Raw genomic sequence first — 17,292 nt, 5'->3', positions numbered from 1 at the left:
TTTGCATTCAAACAGCGCCCTCCATTGCTCGCAACAACGACTACACAAGAAACAAACCATGAGTCTTTATCATTTGCATTTATTGACCAGTAAAACTTGTTTGTGTTGTTAAGAAAATAACAGAACGTCATCAATCATTACTCGTTTTGATGAACGATCAACTAGCTAGAAAAAGAGCATCCAAAATGTGCTCTGCTATATAAAAGGCAGCCGCATTAGATCATTCAACGCAACAGTAAAACAGGAAAAGGGGGATGTGAACAGTGCAAACATGAAGAGCCTTCGATCCCTTGTAACGATTACGATTTAGAAAAATCAAAACACACTCATCATCTCGGCAATGAGAAGCACGGTGAGCAAAAGAGGAGCAAGGGACAACTGAATAGAAGGACCAGCGTTGCAGAAGTCTTCCTCGCAACAGGTGGTCTTCAAGGTGTACAAGGTCTTATTGGCAAGGAACTCTACAGATGTTGTCTTGTTGCACTCCTCCGTGGGAAGGCAACCCATCACCTTTATATCTAGAACAGAAGCTGAAAAAGCACAGGGAAAAGGATTATTTGCGGAGGTGACCAAAAAAAAAAAAAAAGGTAGATGGTTTAGCCATGAAACGAGAAAAACACCCTCAGAAGCGCATTTACCTGCTTTACCAATTCCCACATAACACAATTCATTATCACTGCAGTTCGTCTTGGTAGTGTAACACAGGTTCCAGAATCCAAGCTCACACCGAAAGCACTTGAGTGTTTGTCCTGTCAGCAAAGGACAATTAAAAACTGTATTATTCTCTAACGTGTACATTGGTTTTAATAAAATCAATGGTATTTTCAAATGCCATTTAAGCCATCATTCACTCATACTGGAGATACAAATGGACTTAAATCACACTGGTATGATCCTGCTTAAAAAGTCAGTAGTATGAAAACAAAGTTAACAAACACAATGTTATAATGAAAAAAAGTATAGCATGCTACTTCTCAGATTCCACGGAAATGACGGACTTACCCAAATAAAACAAAGACATCACCAACGCAAAGGCAATGAAGATATTTCCCCTCATGTTTAAGTGGGTTTTAAAAGTAGATCAGACCATAAACATGAAAGAAACAACTCGAGCTGGACGCACTACCAAACAGACAACCAGTCTACACAATGGGGATTGTTGCATAATGCATGATAAGGTGCGAGGGGGGATAAAGGCATCATCTTATTAGCCATTCATAAGAAGCAGCTGTTTGGCACGTGCGGCGCAAGAAAAAAAACACATCACGTGCACTTTCAAACGCATCGGCGCAATCAAATGATTTAAATTGACAATATGCACTCTGTGATGCATTTATTTAATCACGCCAAACGACAACCATAAAAAAAACCAATATCAATAAAATTAAAATGACGTTAAGATCTTTTCAACATTTTTTTTCTTGGCATTAGTTTAATTTGTGAACGAATCTGTGTAACTGAATCTTTAATTTGAACAAATCTTTTTCGTTTGCTTCCACGTACTTATTAATCATTCTGCCTTATAAAGTTTCTACGTGGCGCAGGCAGTAATGCTAGTGTGCTTTTTATGTAACTACCGCACATGCTTAATATTGTCTTCTGAAAAGCATGCTCTAAGTTGCCGAATGAGAATGGCGGGAAACGTTAGCCTAGTTGATGTTTGATTTGTGAATGAGGAAATATAGTGAAAGATCGTGTCATTTTGTTGGTGAACGACTTGAGTGAATGACCCCAAACTTGGTGGCCTTCTCAAATAGCGAGTGGGTGAATCGTTTTGGTGAAACGATTCAAAAGATTCACTTGTATGAGCCTCCTACCTGGAAGCAGTCGAGGAAGTCATGTCTCCTCTTGCCGACAGAGGGCGCTGTTTGTCTCTATCCACTGGCACACGGAAGTAGCCGATGGGGGTGCTGAAAGTGCTGGTAATTTTATCCTCTTTGATGAGGGTTAACATCGCACCGCACCGTTCCTTGCCGTTTTAACGGGATCATGACCATTTTTAACAATGGAATAGTGACCCCTCGTTTGACCTCAGACGATATATGATTTAACCATTTCACATTTGAATAACCCCGCTTCGGAAAAAAAAAATGGATCAGGAGTTTGAGAACATCGATTCATCTGGACAGTGGCAAAACCTTTATAATGTAAGTCATACGGTTGTTCTGAATGGTTAAATTTGAGCCGTTTTTAGGACGAGCGCTTGGGACACCTGGTGTTTTCCACCCTGATAGATTTGTTGTGTTTATCTAATAGTCCTGTGCAAGTACTCGGGCCGTGAGAACGAATGGATAATTCAACTTCGCGTTACAGCGCATGCGCGTAATACCGAGAAATACGGTCCACATGAATTTACTGCGCGCAGCTACATCTAAAATAATCTTCTGTGAATCACTTCACCTCGGTTACACCCGGACGTGAGTGGAAGTGGTTTTACAACAATTTAAAACCGAACGGTTTATAATTTTGCTTAAATATAGTCAACAAAAAAAGCGTAAAAAAGCGCACAGCGAATTGTCGTGTGTTAAAATAACTTGTGTACACTGAGTAACGTAAATGCCAGCAATGTGAAGTGCGTGAGTGGTCATGTCACAGTGCGGTGCATTAGAGCGGCTTCCTGTGAGCACGTGGGTTGCGTCGCAACCCCTTGTGAGCTATCTACCTAGACAGCATTTCAAGACAACACGGTTTCACTTAAAAAAAATTTAGCCGCCATATGCGTTCCAAGTCCTATTGCACTTAATGTAATCTGATCTCTGCCGCCTTCTAAAACCCCCGCGTGCAACGGTGATGCTCGAAAATGCCGTCAAGTTAGGGAGCTCGCTATGTTTTGACACACCTCCATGCACTGATATGGTTTCTGAGAACTGACGAGCACTTCCCAAGAACTGAAGAACAGAAGCTGTCAGTTCTCTATAACTCAGCCAGATAGTCGTACATGCCCAACCCCCTTATTTGACCGAATATACTTTATTCTGGACGTTTTATTTGTTCTTTATTTATATTTTATATAATAACACAACTTCCGTGCGTCATATTAAAAAAAATAAAAAAAAGTTTATATGCCGGTTTTACATGTCATGTAATGTATAAGAGCAGAGTGGTGTTTAGTTTTTTTTGTTTTATTTAAAGAGTTGGCTCTTTGGGTTTTCACACTGATGTTTGTTATTTTGTAATCTCTTTCTAGGAAATCCGTAACCAGTCTCAGGAGTGTCCCTACAAAGTGGCAAAGTTCCCAGAAAATCGCAATAGGAATAGATATAGAGACGTCAGTCCCTGTGAGTTTCTTCAGTTTAAACCGTTTTTGACAATGTTTCACCCGTTTTGCAACCTTGCCCCCGAAAAAGACGGTTTACTCGAGTTCGTATTTTAGGCAGCATCGTTTAGTTTCACCTCCGTATGGCTGTTTTGTTTTGTCTGTGAACCGAAATAGGAAACGGTGAATAGCCTCAGGATGACACCCTCGCTCACCGTTCACTTTCATTCTATAACGGAAAAATGCAGTGAAAGTCAATAGTGAATAATGTGTAAAAACCGCCATACGCAATTGAATGACGATAACGGAAGTAGCAGCTTATTTGTTTTACTTAAAAACCTCTTTCTGTAGGCTTAATCTCGATTTCATGTGAATTTAATTCCTGAATGATCTGAATTTTTGTGTTAAGATGATCACAGTCGGGTGAGATTAGAAAATTCAGAGAATGACTACATAAATGCGAGCCTAATTACCATGGAGGAGGCCCAGAGAAGGTACATATTGACACAGGTATGGCAGTAATGGAAAAAGTAAGTCCACTGTTTGCATTTAGCTGACTTGCATTGATGTCTCATGTGACCTCAATACACATTTACATGCGTTTCTTATATTCCCAACAAATCTGATTTACACGTTTCCCCCGTTTTGATTGAATTTTTTTGTTTAGTGTATCTTTTCAACATCCTTTACAGCCCTTTGTAGATCACTCGAAGATTGTAATTCAGCGTTTTGCACTGACCGGCTTGTTTGTGTGTTCTCTTATGTAATTGCAGACGCTTTTCTCTCTCCGCAGGGCCCACTGAGGAACACCTGTGGTCACTTCTGGCAAATGATTTGGGAACAGCGTTGCAAAGCAGTCATTATGCTTAACAGAGTTATAGAAAAAGGCTCGGTGGGTGAACGCAAACTACGCTTGTTCTTCGCCTTTGTCATCATTTTATGTAGAAGAAAGAAACCACTTGTGGTGCTCGAGTTGTTACCTTTTTAAAAATATTACTGCATTTATTTAGCAAGGATGCATTCGTTGATCGAAGGTGATCCTTACTTTTAGCAAAAAAAATTACTTCCTATTAGTGCTTTTTTGCTTAATTGCATCCTAAATAAGTTTTATATACACATTATATGCACATGCTTATTTATGTATATATAACACACACACACACACATGCATGTTACATTTATAGAAAAATGTTATGTTTATGTATTAAATATATTTGCGTATGACAAATTATATGAATATAAATATATACATGTAAATAGTTTCAAAATAGAAGTGTGTGTGTGTAATAAATATACACAGTACACATATTACGTAAACAAAAACTGTTATTTTGGATGCAATTAATCCCAAAAGCAAAACCTCTTGAGCACCAACATGATGTAATATTTCACTCTTTTGAATGGTAGCAAATATTTTACACATTATTATTTCAAATGTCTTGTCTTGAGATCGGTTTTGTTTGGAGGCCATTATTATGATTTAAGCTGATAAATAGTAATGTGGATTTGCTTTCTTGGTAGTGGGAAAAGCAATATAACGATGTGTTTTTTGCCGTTTTTGTTCAATCCGAACAGGAGAAGTGTGCGCAGTACTGGCCATCAAAGGAGGAGCGAGACATGGATTTCAGTGACACTGGGTTTGTGGTCACTCTGGTGTCTGAGGATGTCAAACCCAATTACATAATCAGACTATTAGAACTCGCAAATGTCAAGGTTGAACGCAATGTTAAATCATTACATCATTGAATACTTCACTAAACGGAGCATAAAATTAAGTTTCATGTTTTGTTTTTAGACCGGAGAAACCAGAGACATCTACCATTTTAATTACACAACGTGGCCTGATTTTGGCGTGCCGGAGTCCCCGGCATCATTCCTCAACTTCCTTTTCAAGGTTCGAGAGTCTGGTTCTTTGGGGCCAGAGAACGGACCTGCGGTGGTCCACTGCAGTGCAGGAATAGGGAGATCTGGGACGTTCTCATTGGTTGACACCTGCCTTGTATTGGTGAGACTGCAGTCACAAAATATTTAATGATGTTAAAGGTTTTACAGCACATCGTCATTTATTACATTCATTATGTGAGACAATAATAATATATATATATATATATATATATATATATATATATATATATATATATATATATATATATATATTATTTTTTTTTTTTACCTGACTTAGAAGATTTTTATTATCAGGTAAAATATACTGTACTGTTTTGTATTTGTAGATGGACAGGAGGAAAGACCCTTCGTCTGTGGACATTCAAAAGGTTTTGTTAGATATGAGAGAGTATCGCATGGGCCTTATCCAAACCCCAGATCAGCTTCGATTTTCATATATGGCAGTCATGGAGGGAGCAAAGAGCATCCTGGGAGATTCAGCTCTACAGGTGTCAAGCATGTTACAATTGTATTATTACATCTGACTTGAGTGCTTTAGTGATAAGCAGCATTGCATAAAACATTTTATTGCATTTATTTGTATTATATTGCGCTATTCCTGAAAAAAATGCATCACTGTTCCAATTTTTTTATATAAATCTATTAAATCTACTATAAATTAAAAAAAAACTTTAACATTTATAATGTTCAAAAGCAACAGTGGAGACATCAATAATGAATTCTGAACTTTGAAACGGTAAATTATTTATTCATTTGCATGTTTTCTTCCCAAAAGTATTTATTGTGCTATTTATGCGTCTCTAACCCTAAACCTTTTGCACTGACAGAAGCAGCAGCCTGAAGATTGGCAGGAACCAGAAGCTTATTTGGTTTCATCTTCTCAGAGCTCCATCCTGAGTTCAGAGAAACTCAACGGACAGTCTGACTCTTGTACTGAGACACATGATCCAGGAAGAGAACGAGACAGCATACATTCACCAAATGAAGAGCAAACAGAGTTAAAAACATTAAGGTAAGATAAAAGGGAAAAAAAACAGTTTTATCTTGTAAACCAGGGTTTCTCAAATCTTACCCTGGAGGTCCAGTGCACTGTAGAGTTTAGATTTTTTTTATATATTTTTTTTTCTCTTTCTTTTTTTCAAATGATCCCAAAGACACTGATTAGCATGCTCAAGTATTTTTGATTTAGGGTTGGAGCTAAACTTCTAAATCTAGTTCAGTTTTTCTAAATCTAGTTCAGTCAACCAGGATTGTGATAACAATAGTAGACAGAATTGAAAGTTAATCAAGCTCTATATGTAATACACATCCATATGTATGTGTGTGTGTGTGTGTGTGTGTGTGTGTGTGTGTGTGTGTGTGTGTGTATGAAAAAAAACTGACAAAAATGTGTAATTACAAAAAGGTTTATATATATATAAATGTATATATATATATATATATATATATATATATATATATATATATATATATATATATATCTGTTTATGATTGATTGATTGATTTAGTCATTTCAAAACACCTATATAACCATTTTTTTTAATTTTATAAATACAAATATATGCAAAAGCATAAATGTTAATAAAATAACAACAAAAACAAAAGTTATAAGAACAATACTATGGTCTTTCAGCTTAATGCATAACAAAAAAAATCTGAATTATTTTTGAAAATATATTTTCTGAATAAAAAGTTATTTTTTTTACTTTTGCCTAGAAAAAGGATGTGCACTGAGTGATGTAATAAAGCTAATACCAGGAAAATAGCTCAAACTTTTTAGTATTTTGTGTTGTTATTACTTACAGCCTTCGCAAGCGGAACCGCGAGGAACGGATAGCCAGCACGGCACAGAAGCTGCAGCAAATGAAGTTGAAACTAAGCGATTCGGAGAAAAAGAAAGAGAAGTGGCTTTTCTGGAAACCAATTCTCTTAAATGTTGGCGCTGGTGCAGCTGTAGCACTGGGACTGTGCATGTGCTGGGCCTTTTTGTCCCAGTAATGCCGTTTTATCCCACAGATTCCTCTTCTTGTCTTTTATTCTCCCAGGGACCCAAATTATGGTACTCATATTAGTAGGTGCTTGGATGTTTCTAGATAAGGGACAAAAAAATGTAGAACGATCGTGTTTACAAGCATTCATACCCGGATGTTGTTCATGATTCATTGAATGTTTGTGTCATATGTTGTTATTACAGTGTAACGAATGATGTAGTTACGTTGTAACTACTATTGTAATTCCATCATGGTAAGTTCTCGCGGCCTAACAACTTTCACTGTACAGTATTTTGTCTGAGTTTATATGCGGAGCAATGTTAAACAGACCCTTACCGGTCTGTCTGAGTCAGTTTATTAAATGCGTCTGTTTGCTAAATTTCCACATGGATATTCATAGGGTGACTCATTTGTTTCAGTAGGTCAATGCCCGGTGAGTTTCCGTACATGCACATCTCAGGATCTTCTAGTAATAAACTGACTGTAGATTCAGCCAAATGTAATAAGTGGTCCGATTTCCACTTTCAAAAATGTACATAGTAAACTCTTTACTAAAGAAGAAATATTGCCATTTTTTTTGCATCATTTCTTTGTCTCACCCGTATATACTTTTCTGGTTTCTCGAGCTTCCATAAAACGGTATCTCTCATTTCATCGACGCGTGTGGGGGGTAAAAATGACGTACGAGTGCAAATAAATGCAGATTGCGACAGATCGCATATTTATAGATCGCTACGTCAGTGCAGTGTCAGGTCTGTTATGTTTAATTTTTAGACAATGGATGTTAAACTGACCCTAGCGATTTATTTTTGTCTCCAAGGATCATAGTTTGTTTCCAGTCGCCGTTACCTCACACCGTAGAACTTCATTGTGGGTTTAATGCCAATTACTTAGCAGAATCAATGGGAGTCAAATTAGATGACTCTTCCTGCTATGGTTCCAGGAATTGATCCAATATTTCCAGAAGTGGCTAATGGTTGCGTGGTAATTTCATTCCATCTAGACAAGTGACCAACCGGGAAAGAACAATCCTTTTTTCTCTCAGCAGTCTGTTGTCACAAGTACGGGAAAAAGCTGTGTTTAAGGGATGACCTTTTACGAGCTAATAACATTTTTCAAAGATATGGGAAAGTTGTTCTTAACATGCATTGCAAATGTCACTGTTGAACTCATTCCCCTGTTAGACTATAGTATTAAATGCTGAAAAGAAGTGAAATACAGAACAAAAATACAGATATTTTAACAGGTTTCAAAGTACATTATAGTAGATTAATGTTATAAAAGGCAATGTGGGGTTTTTTTTTTGTATTGATGATTTGTTGTTTATGAGTTTTGCTAAATTATTCAAAAGAGTAATGATACAATTCTCTTTTTCAGAGAGGTCTGGGTTGCATTTATACATAATAGACTAACGTGCGGTTCTAAAAGCTTTATCAAATCCAAATAGAAGAGAATGTGCATTTGCAAGCCTTGGCTACTTTGGGAATGTCTATGTTAAAATTTGCTACTTTAACGTTTAATTTTACAACATGAATTGCAGATTCGACCAACACAAATTTTAAAACCGCTGTGTTGCAAGGAACTAATAAGTGGCTAAGTAAGTACTTTCGATAAGAACAGCTTTGACTTACTGAATAAACAGAAATTATAGCTACATTTTCGTTCAACTGTAAATAATATAGTTATACACGTAGACATATATCTATGGTTATATATATTATAATAAAATAAAATGGACGAAAAGGCACCATAAAATTGCATATATGAATGTGGAATTTTAGCAAAAACACATTTCTGTTTGGAGTAAGTGTCGCGTTCGTAATACGCGTGAACTACAATATCCAGAGGCAGAATTTTATGACGTAATTTCCTAAGTATAATGACGCTGTGCCTGATTTAAAACAAAGAATTTAATATTTTCTAGAATCTCCAAAATCGTAAAGTATGAAATCTAATAAAGACCATAGTTCGTTAAAAGTAAAGTAGTTAGGTTTTTGTTTTGCGGTTTTAAGTGTATTTTAAAACCGCAATCGCCAGTATACACAGGCGGTGTGACGACAGACTCCCGCTTGCCTTTCCGCCAGGATTTAAAACGTCAGTTGCAGGAGGCGTTGACATCGCTTGCAGGAAAAAGAAAATAAATAAATAATATAAGTAACTTATATTGAAAACCTGTGTTTAATGCAGCCCCCGACTTCGACTGTTTTGATTTTTAAATTTGTGGCATTTTCACGCTTGAAAACATGTCCCTGCCACCAGAGAAAGCAACGGAATTAAAACAAATAATCCATGACCATTTAATCAAGGTAAGATAAATAATGATCTGACTGTTGTTACTCGCAAATCATGACCATTCATGGCCTTTAGCGCAATAGACTTTGCCTGTGTGTACGTTGAGCGAATTATTTGTCAAAACTCATTATATTCATCTTTAACATAAATCTATATGAATAAAATAATTGTGTAGCTTTACGTTACAAGAAATGCATTACGGTGTGTTTTTTAGTTGTTTAGGTAGTTGACATGACAACCAACCGCGCGTGCTTTTATATCGTGTTATTTATGTGCAATTACTACGCATGCAGTTTTTATTTAAGTAAATGTCCACGTTTCTAATAGCTATATACATATATAACTATGAAATCATTCTAATGTGCTTAATACATATTAAAAAAATAGTAAACGTTGCTATTTAACAATACAATTTAAAATAACTGATTTTTGTTTAAACATATTAAAATATATTCAGCATATTAGAATGATTTTAGAAAGGTCACGTGACACTGAACACTGAAGTAATGGCTGCTGAAAATCATTTAAAATGTATTAAAATAAAAAAAAGTACTTTTAAATTGTAATAATATTTTACAATATTGCTGTTTCTACCCTATTTTTAATCGAATAAATGCAGCTTTTTTGAGCACAAGGGTTTGTTTGTTTGTTTGTTTTATTAAAAAATAACCTATCCTACAGCTTAATACCGAAAATCAATTAAGGTTGTTATTTGTCAACTAACCCGTTTTCAGATGGATATCCATGGTAAAATCCGTGATGTTTTAGCGGAGACCGTGAGGGGCGACGGGCAGCACGGACAGCGCTCTCTCTCTGAGGAGGATTTCATACACGCTCTCCAGCGGAGGGGAGTCGTGGATGATGTGATGAAAGACCTCCACTTCACAAATGTGGTACGACTACTTTGGTTGCATATTGATGTTTTGCATATATTGACATTGAAAAATGGATGCATCTTTTCTTACCAAAATATAGACATTTTGTATCACTTCAACTAGCTGATTTCCCCTCAGGATGTTTCTCAGGCTGAAGCTGATTCTGTGAACAAGTCTGCAGCTCGTTTTGTAGACAAGAACTTCGCACAGCTGAAGACAAGTGAGTGATGGTTAATGGGCCATCATTTTTCACTCTCATATTATTCTAAACCCATCATCTTTAAAACACAAATAAAGACATTTTCGGTGCTTTCAGTTCAAGGGCATTATTTACCATATTTAATGTGCGCTGAGTGTTATCTTTATAATATAAAGTGCCAATGTTTTGGTGGATTGAACATTAAACGGAAGGACCGAAATCTCAGGTTTTATCAAAAGTGTCTTTATTTTTAGTTTCGAAGAAGAATGAAAGTCTTCTGAGTTTGCAGAATAAATGTTAATCATTTACTCGCCCTGACGTTGTTCCAAATCCATAAGACTTTTATTCATTTTCAAAACAAAATGAAGACATAATGACATGTGAGATTTCTGTCCCTATATTAAAAATCAGTTCAACCAAAAATGTGGAAAGTAAATGAAGACACTGTGAAAGAAATTTAAATGAATCAAGCAAACTTTCTGAAGAGACAATCACTTTATTTTTTTTGCACACAATTTTTTTTATTAAATATGTGCAATATGTGGCTTTTTAATGACCAGTCCCTGTTTACAGTATTGGGAAAAATATCTTTTATTAAATCTGTATTAAAATTACGCCATTGACAATGTTAGTGCATTTGTGTTTTGGGTTTTTATGGGTTTGGAACAACATAAGGGTGAATAAATGACTTTCAGAGAAACATTCAGTCAAACATCCTTTGTGTCCCGGAAAATTATACATTTTCTTTTTTGAGTGAACTAACCCTTTAAAAACATTTCACCAGCTAACATTAGCCCACTAAGGAGATACCTCTACCTACAAGTTCTGGGTGGTAAGGCCTTCCTGGAACACTTGCAGGAGCCAGAACCTTTACCCGGTCAGGTGTGCTCCACGTTCACCCTTCATCTCCACTTCCGCAACCAGCGCTTCCGCTCCAAACCAGTCCCGTGTGCCTGTGAACCAGACCTACAGGAGGGCTTTCTTCTGGAAGTCCACAGAGATGGCCCAGGTGTCTTAAGCAGCCCTTCTTTTTCTAGTGGTTTAATATGCTCCACTTCATTTCAAGAATCTGTCATGTGTTTCGGTTATGGCCCAGGAGATGCTAGCAAGATGGCTGATGCTACCACCATGCTGTCCATCTGTGATCCGGTGCATTTGGTGCTGATTAAAACGGACACGTCTGGGGACACAACACTCATTTCTTCTTATTTTCTTGACTGGAGGAGAGTTCTCGGTGCTCCCAACGGGAAAACCAGCATCTCAGCAGAACTGCTGGGAGTGGGTAAGCAAATGTCTTTTTTTATTAAAAGTGAACATATTTTCTTTCGTAACACGCAGCTTACCCCAAATACAAGTTATATGAATCTTTATTCATCCTTATAACATTCCTGTATGACTTGCTTTCTTCTGTGAAACATAAAAGAAGATATTTTGACTAATGTTTCCACCGTATTTTGAAAGTCGATGGCTTATAAAATCTCTTTTGGAGATTTCTACTATAGATATACCTTGTAATGAACACATTAAAGGGTGTTAAGCCTTAAACGTTATTAATGGGAATACGTGCGTTTTTTTTTTTTCAGGCAGTGAATGTAAAGTAGCTGTTGGTGTTCTGAATCTGAAACTGGAAATGTATCCTCCTCTTACGGAGACCTTGAGCCCCGATGTCGTCTCCACCCAGGTAAATCATTGCTACATAAATGCTTCGGTTTATTTAAAATGAAGTCATTGTGGATGACATTTAAAGGAACGTTTGAGGACGAGTACAGATTCAGCTCTACTCGTAGTATGAAAAATCATTTAGACTCATCCCTGTAATTAAGAAGGTTTACAGTAATGTAAGTGATGAAAAAAGTCAATTCCACCCAAACTTTAAGAGACTTTCAGTCTTCAGACTTTTCCAGTTAGCCATTTTATCTGTCCACCATTTTGTTTTTACTTTGAAGCCAGATCGTTACTTTTAAAGGAGTTGTTATTCTCCATTATGCTCTCCGTTATACTCCATGTGTTAAAAAGCCTTCTCGTAATTTCTCTGCTATTTGTCTCGGGTAACATTGTGTTTTAAAAACCAAAAGTCAGGATCTTACTTCTTCCAGCAATCCCTGGAAAGGCAGAAAACGGCAGAGAAGGAGAGGCTGTTTTTGGTATATGCCAAACAGTGGTGGCAGGAGTTCTTGGAAATTCGACCCTCACACCAGTCCAAGCTGGTGAAGATCTTTGCTCAGGTGATGTTACTGACCAAACGTACTTGTGAATGTTACTATAGAAGTAGATACTGGTGATTTGTTGTTGGTTCGAAACAGTGTTTGCTTCAGATGTTTTATAAAGCTCGTGTGTTTTTCCAGGATGAAAATGGTGTGAACCGGCCTGTGTGTTCGTATGTACGTGTATTGCGTGCCGGCAGGTTGCTAGAGAGTCCGCGACAGGCGGCGCGTTTTGTTAGTCTGTTAGCTCAGGAGAGAGCACCTGTGGTAGGTGGAGGGGTCCGGCAGGAGCAGTGGTGCTCTATGATGGCCTTTCTCTGTAGAAACAAGGTAAGACACCATATTCACTTCTGATTTAACACTAAGCACCGGATTTAATTGACCGTAAGCTAGAGTAAAACATCAGAACGTGGTGTTTTTATAAAAGCCGATGAATAGATTTGACTTTAATTTCTTACAATGTCAGGGTGACTGTGAGGATCACGCTACGCTGCTGTGTAGTCTGCTGTTGGGATTTGGACTGGATGCTTATGTATGTGTGGGCACTAAAGCTAAAAACATTCCACACACCTGGGTCATGACCTGCGGTACAGACGGCTCCATCACCTTTTGGGAAAGCTTCACTGCACACAGGTAAAAGTTCATACATTCTAATTGTTCTTTGTTATCTTCCCAGCTGCCCCTAAAATGCCTCCAGACTAAAAGACAATTACTTAAAACGTTTTTTAATTTTTTTGAGCCAAATTAATTTTTTTTTGTTAACCACTTACAGATGTGCTTAATGTTTTTTTTTTAATTACTATTTTTCTTAATATAACTTATTTTTGTATTGATTAAAATTTTGATCCTTAATGTTCTACTTTCAAATTAAATGTTTATTACAATTAAAACAATGCTATACTCAATGTAACTTTATTTGTCTTGTGTATTTTTTTTTCAACAAAACCATTTATATGCTACTATTTGTATACTAAATAGGTATTTATTAATATTTTGAATACTTTTTTTATTGTATTTAATTTTTTATTTTTTTTTATTTTATTATTACTGTATGTGCTTGCTTTTTTTTGTTTGACTTATTTGAGTTTAGTTATTTTAGTTAGTTGACATTGCAACATTTCTCATTACTTTTTTTACATTTAATATTTAATTTTATTTCAGATTTATTTTAATTAGCAAAAGTAATTTTTAATAGTTTTAATCTTAATTTTTTTAGTTAAATCAAAATAGTTTTAATCTTAATTTTTGTTTCAAAAGATTAATCAATTTAACTGGATCCATTTTGAATATATATATACACAAATATATATATATACTGTGTATAAAAGTGTTATGTTTATATATTGAATATATATATATATATATATATATATATATATATATATATATGATATATATATATATATAAATGTTAATGTGTGTGTGTGTGTGTATATATATATATGTGTGTGTGTGTGTGTATATGTATGTATATAATATACACCGTACACAAACATATTATGTAAGCAAATTTTTTTTATTTCGGATTTGATTAATCATTTTACAGCACTTTTATTTCCAGTAAATTTCCTATTTTGTTTTGTTTAGTTTTTTCTGAAATCGAACATAAATGGAAATTACAGTTAAAGTAAGACTCATAGTAAGTAAATCACTGTCTGAGAGTCTGATTTAAACCACTAACGAGTTTGAGGTTTTATTTATTCTATCACTTTGACTGTTTCATCAAAGTACCATAAGAGTCATTTGTTCACGAAATGAACATCAGAAAAACCATCATTCCTGTCTTACTTTCTGTGCTAGATACCTCCACCGTCCAATAGACCCAGATGCTCCCCCCATGGTACCGCAACCGAAACCCACCCACCCTTACCGGACGCTCGGCTGCGTCTTCAACCACAAGACGTTCCTGGCGAACTGTCAGCCGTCGGATGCCGTGGAGCTGTGTGTGTTTGACTTCACAGATGGCTCCCGCTGGAAGGTCATGAGCGAGGAGGCCGTGAGATCTGTATGTGCACCCGGCTCCACCTCCTCTCTCCCCCCGACTCCTCCTCTCTGCTCCCCTTCTGTGCTGCCTAATGAGGCCAGCAACCAACTGGAGCTGGAAATGCGCTACCTACTAGCAGAGCATAGAAAGGTAATATATCCTCACACGCGCAAGCAAATTTCCCCCCAAAAGCGTTTTCATTTCTGAATACAACTGAAGGGAGCATTTACTCCAGAAATAAAGCATGTATTTTATATAGTTTTTATATACTATTTTATAGTATTTTATGCACAACAATCCTGCATTTATTTGATGAAAATATTATTATAATATTTACTATACTATTTAAAAACATTCTAAAATGTAATTTGTAATTATTCATAACCATTAATCTAGACCTCAGTGTCACATCCTTCAGAAATCATTTCATAATGATGATCTGGTGCTTAACAAACATTATTATTATCATTATTATTATTGTTGTTATCTGTGTTAAAAACAGTTGTAGTTGTGCTGCTTAATATTTTGGTGAAAACGTAAATGCATTTTCTTCATTCAGAGTACATGATGCATTTATTGAAAACTTTTTTTTGTCTTTACTCAGCATAAATTATTTTATTAGTCTATTCAAACATATTTTTTTAGACTGTTTTTAGACTGACTAGAACATTTTAACTCACTTAAAGAGTTTAGTATATTTTTGCCAGGAAAATAATTTTTTGAATTTTTATCATGTTAATGTAAAAAATGTGACATAACTTGTATATGTTTGTTTGCTGGTTTTTACTTATTGTTATGCTTATTTTTCAAAATTGCCTAAGATGCAGACAAAAGCAAAAATCTACTAGTCTATTCCTCCTAGAATAAAATATTGTATTACTTCAAAAGACTTGCAGTGTAAATATTGCTTTTTGTCATTTTGAAGCTTAAATACCCAGTTCAATATTCAATATTTTGTATTATTTCAAAGGATAAAAGCGACTTAGTGTTTGAAGCGACATGAATCATGGTCAGTTTACCACAGATATCCAACACAGAAAAAGCTATAAAATAGTCGACTGATAAACTTGTTGTTTTTAACGTGGTTTTGTCTGTAGGATCTTGGTCTAGCAACGGTGTGGGACGATCACCTGTCGTACCTGCTGTCAGCAGCGCTGTCGGCGTATGAACTAGAGCGCTGTACAGGGGTGTCGTGTGGAAACGAGGAGTTTCAGGATGCCGTGAGGAGAGCTGTACCTGACGGACACACTTTCAAAGGCTTTCCTATTCATTTCCTGCACCGTAATGCACGCAGGGCGTTCGCTACCTGCCTCAGGTACCTGCGCAAACAAACAGAGCTATGCCTTTTTTAATTGATGTCTGACTTAAAACAACTGCGCTTTTTGTCAGCGGTCAAGTCATACCTCAAATCAACGTCTTGTTTTTTATATATCTCTCAGGTCACCTTTCTGTGAAGAGATTGTTTGCTGCAGAGGGGATCATGTGCGCCTGGCAGTGAGGGTTCGTGTGTTTGCCTATCCAGAGTCGGCTTGTGCCGTTTGGATCATGTTTGCTTGCAAGTACAGATCTGTGCTGTGACAGAAAGAAGTACTTAAACTATCTGCTGGTTTTGGAGTATTATTATGAGTTTTACAACGACACGTATACCATTTAAATCTATGCAGTACTATTCCAGTTGTTTTCCATGTACAGTATCTGTGTCAGTTGGAGACTATTAAAATGGTATTTATGGATATATTTTTCTAAATAAATCGTTTTTACTATACCTTTTCTTTGTCCTTGGCATGGTTTCCTTTCCTTTCTTTGATGGTTTTTTTTTTTTATTTAATTTAATTGAATTTAATGTGTCCTTGTGATGAAAGCTTTCTTTTTTCCTTATTTTTATTGGAAGTGTATCATGCCTTTTAAAATGAATTTTGTGTGTGTGTGTGTGTGTGTGTGTGTGTGTGTGTGTGTGTGTGTGCGTGTGTGTGTTTCATTTTCAGTTTTTGGCCAGGAGATGGCAACATAGTCTTACAAAAAAAAAAAAAAATAGCCACGAGTGCACATTATCAATTCATTATTTCTCTCTCCAAGGTTGCATCATTGTCTCCTCCATAAGCTTCTAATTACCAGGTACTAGTTGCCATGGCTGCCACCAAATTCTACTTAGAATGGAATCAAATTTGTGTTTTACACCGTAACAAATATGCTTTTACTATCTGAAGCTATCTTGTTTAAATCATGAAATGTGGTCTGATGAGTCACTGCATTCATTTAAAACGATCAAGGTAATTAAAGGACGTAAAAAGAAAATGTAACAGGCCTACAGTTTCACAAATTAAAATAGTGGACGCGGTCATGTGAAACACATGGTTACATGTCAGCTGCTTGATATACATATGAACGTTATACACCTTTTTGTTCCACGTAATATTTTTGTGTGTGTGTGTATGAGAATGCAAGATTTTCAGATTCATTAACAGTTCACGCAAATATCTTTTTACGTAATATATCTGTGTGACCTGTGTGTATTTATTTACATTCGTATAATTTATATTATATATAAATATATTTATTATATAAACGTAACGTAATTTACTTAAA

The 17,292-nt window shown here is 36.0% G+C and overlaps 3 protein-coding genes across 4 annotated transcripts; 2 read left to right on the top strand and 1 right to left on the bottom strand.

Moving 5' to 3' along the window:
- Positions 1-63: 63 nt before the first annotated feature.
- On the bottom strand, positions 64-1,181 carry LOC122360028 (protein Bouncer-like). Its single transcript, XM_043260317.1, has 3 exons — positions 1,003-1,181; positions 639-749; positions 64-530 (listed from the first exon to the last, which is right to left on the bottom strand). Exons 1-3 carry the CDS (start codon positions 1,055-1,057, stop codon positions 316-318), a joined length of 381 nt encoding a protein of 126 aa, XP_043116252.1. The 5' UTR covers positions 1,058-1,181; the 3' UTR covers positions 64-315.
- A 685-nt stretch (positions 1,182-1,866) lies between these two features.
- On the top strand, positions 1,867-7,723 carry ptpn2a (protein tyrosine phosphatase non-receptor type 2a). 2 transcript variants are annotated; one of them, XM_043260311.1, is made up of 9 exons: positions 1,867-2,147; positions 3,188-3,278; positions 3,666-3,766; positions 4,050-4,148; positions 4,832-4,969; positions 5,052-5,261; positions 5,488-5,649; positions 5,989-6,173; positions 6,967-7,723. In XM_043260311.1, exons 1-9 carry the CDS (start codon positions 2,091-2,093, stop codon positions 7,157-7,159), a joined length of 1,236 nt encoding a protein of 411 aa, XP_043116246.1. In that variant the 5' UTR covers positions 1,867-2,090; the 3' UTR covers positions 7,160-7,723. The 2 variants fall into 2 exon arrangements, with proteins under 2 accessions (XP_043116246.1, XP_043116248.1); XM_043260313.1 differs by lacking the exons at positions 1,867-2,147; positions 3,188-3,278 and having other exon boundaries at positions 3,666-3,786.
- A 1,506-nt stretch (positions 7,724-9,229) lies between these two features.
- On the top strand, positions 9,230-16,471 carry cep76 (centrosomal protein 76). Its single transcript, XM_043260132.1, has 12 exons — positions 9,230-9,458; positions 10,179-10,337; positions 10,458-10,539; positions 11,303-11,527; positions 11,615-11,800; positions 12,102-12,199; positions 12,615-12,743; positions 12,864-13,052; positions 13,189-13,355; positions 14,523-14,856; positions 15,804-16,021; positions 16,146-16,471. The coding sequence occupies exons 1-12, from the start codon at positions 9,396-9,398 to the stop codon at positions 16,282-16,284; spliced, it is 1,989 nt and encodes a 662-aa protein (XP_043116067.1). The 5' UTR covers positions 9,230-9,395; the 3' UTR covers positions 16,285-16,471.
- Positions 16,472-17,292: the final 821 nt, after the last annotated feature.

The sequence above is a fragment of the Puntigrus tetrazona genome, chromosome 16, assembly GCF_018831695.1.
Source record: "Puntigrus tetrazona isolate hp1 chromosome 16, ASM1883169v1, whole genome shotgun sequence".
NCBI lineage: Eukaryota > Metazoa > Chordata > Actinopteri > Cypriniformes > Cyprinidae > Puntigrus > Puntigrus tetrazona.
Note: the sequence above shows the minus strand (reverse complement) of the source record. Positions and strands in the feature narration are given on the sequence as shown.

Excerpts from the sequence above, each read along its gene's own strand:
- LOC122360028 (XM_043260317.1), bottom strand. The coding sequence starts at position 1,057 with ATGAGGGGAAATATCTTCATTGCCTTTGCGTTGGTGATGTCTTTGTTT. Across the intron at positions 750-1,002 it reads GATGTCTTTGTTTTATTTGG|GACAAACACTCAAGTGCTTT; the intron begins GTAAGTCCGTCA and ends CTTTGCTGACAG. Across the intron at positions 531-638 it reads TGTGGGAATTGGTAAAGCAG|CTTCTGTTCTAGATATAAAG; the intron begins GTAAATGCGCTT and ends GTGCTTTTTCAG.
- ptpn2a (XM_043260311.1), top strand. The coding sequence starts at position 2,091 with ATGGATCAGGAGTTTGAGAACATCGATTCATCTGGACAGTGGCAAAAC. Across the intron at positions 5,650-5,988 it reads TGGGAGATTCAGCTCTACAG|AAGCAGCAGCCTGAAGATTG; the intron begins GTGTCAAGCATG and ends TTGCACTGACAG. Across the intron at positions 6,174-6,966 it reads ACAGAGTTAAAAACATTAAG|CCTTCGCAAGCGGAACCGCG; the intron begins GTAAGATAAAAG and ends TATTACTTACAG.
- cep76 (XM_043260132.1), top strand. The coding sequence starts at position 9,396 with ATGTCCCTGCCACCAGAGAAAGCAACGGAATTAAAACAAATAATCCAT. Across the intron at positions 13,053-13,188 it reads CCTTTCTCTGTAGAAACAAG|GGTGACTGTGAGGATCACGC; the intron begins GTAAGACACCAT and ends TTACAATGTCAG. Across the intron at positions 14,857-15,803 it reads TACTAGCAGAGCATAGAAAG|GATCTTGGTCTAGCAACGGT; the intron begins GTAATATATCCT and ends TTTTGTCTGTAG.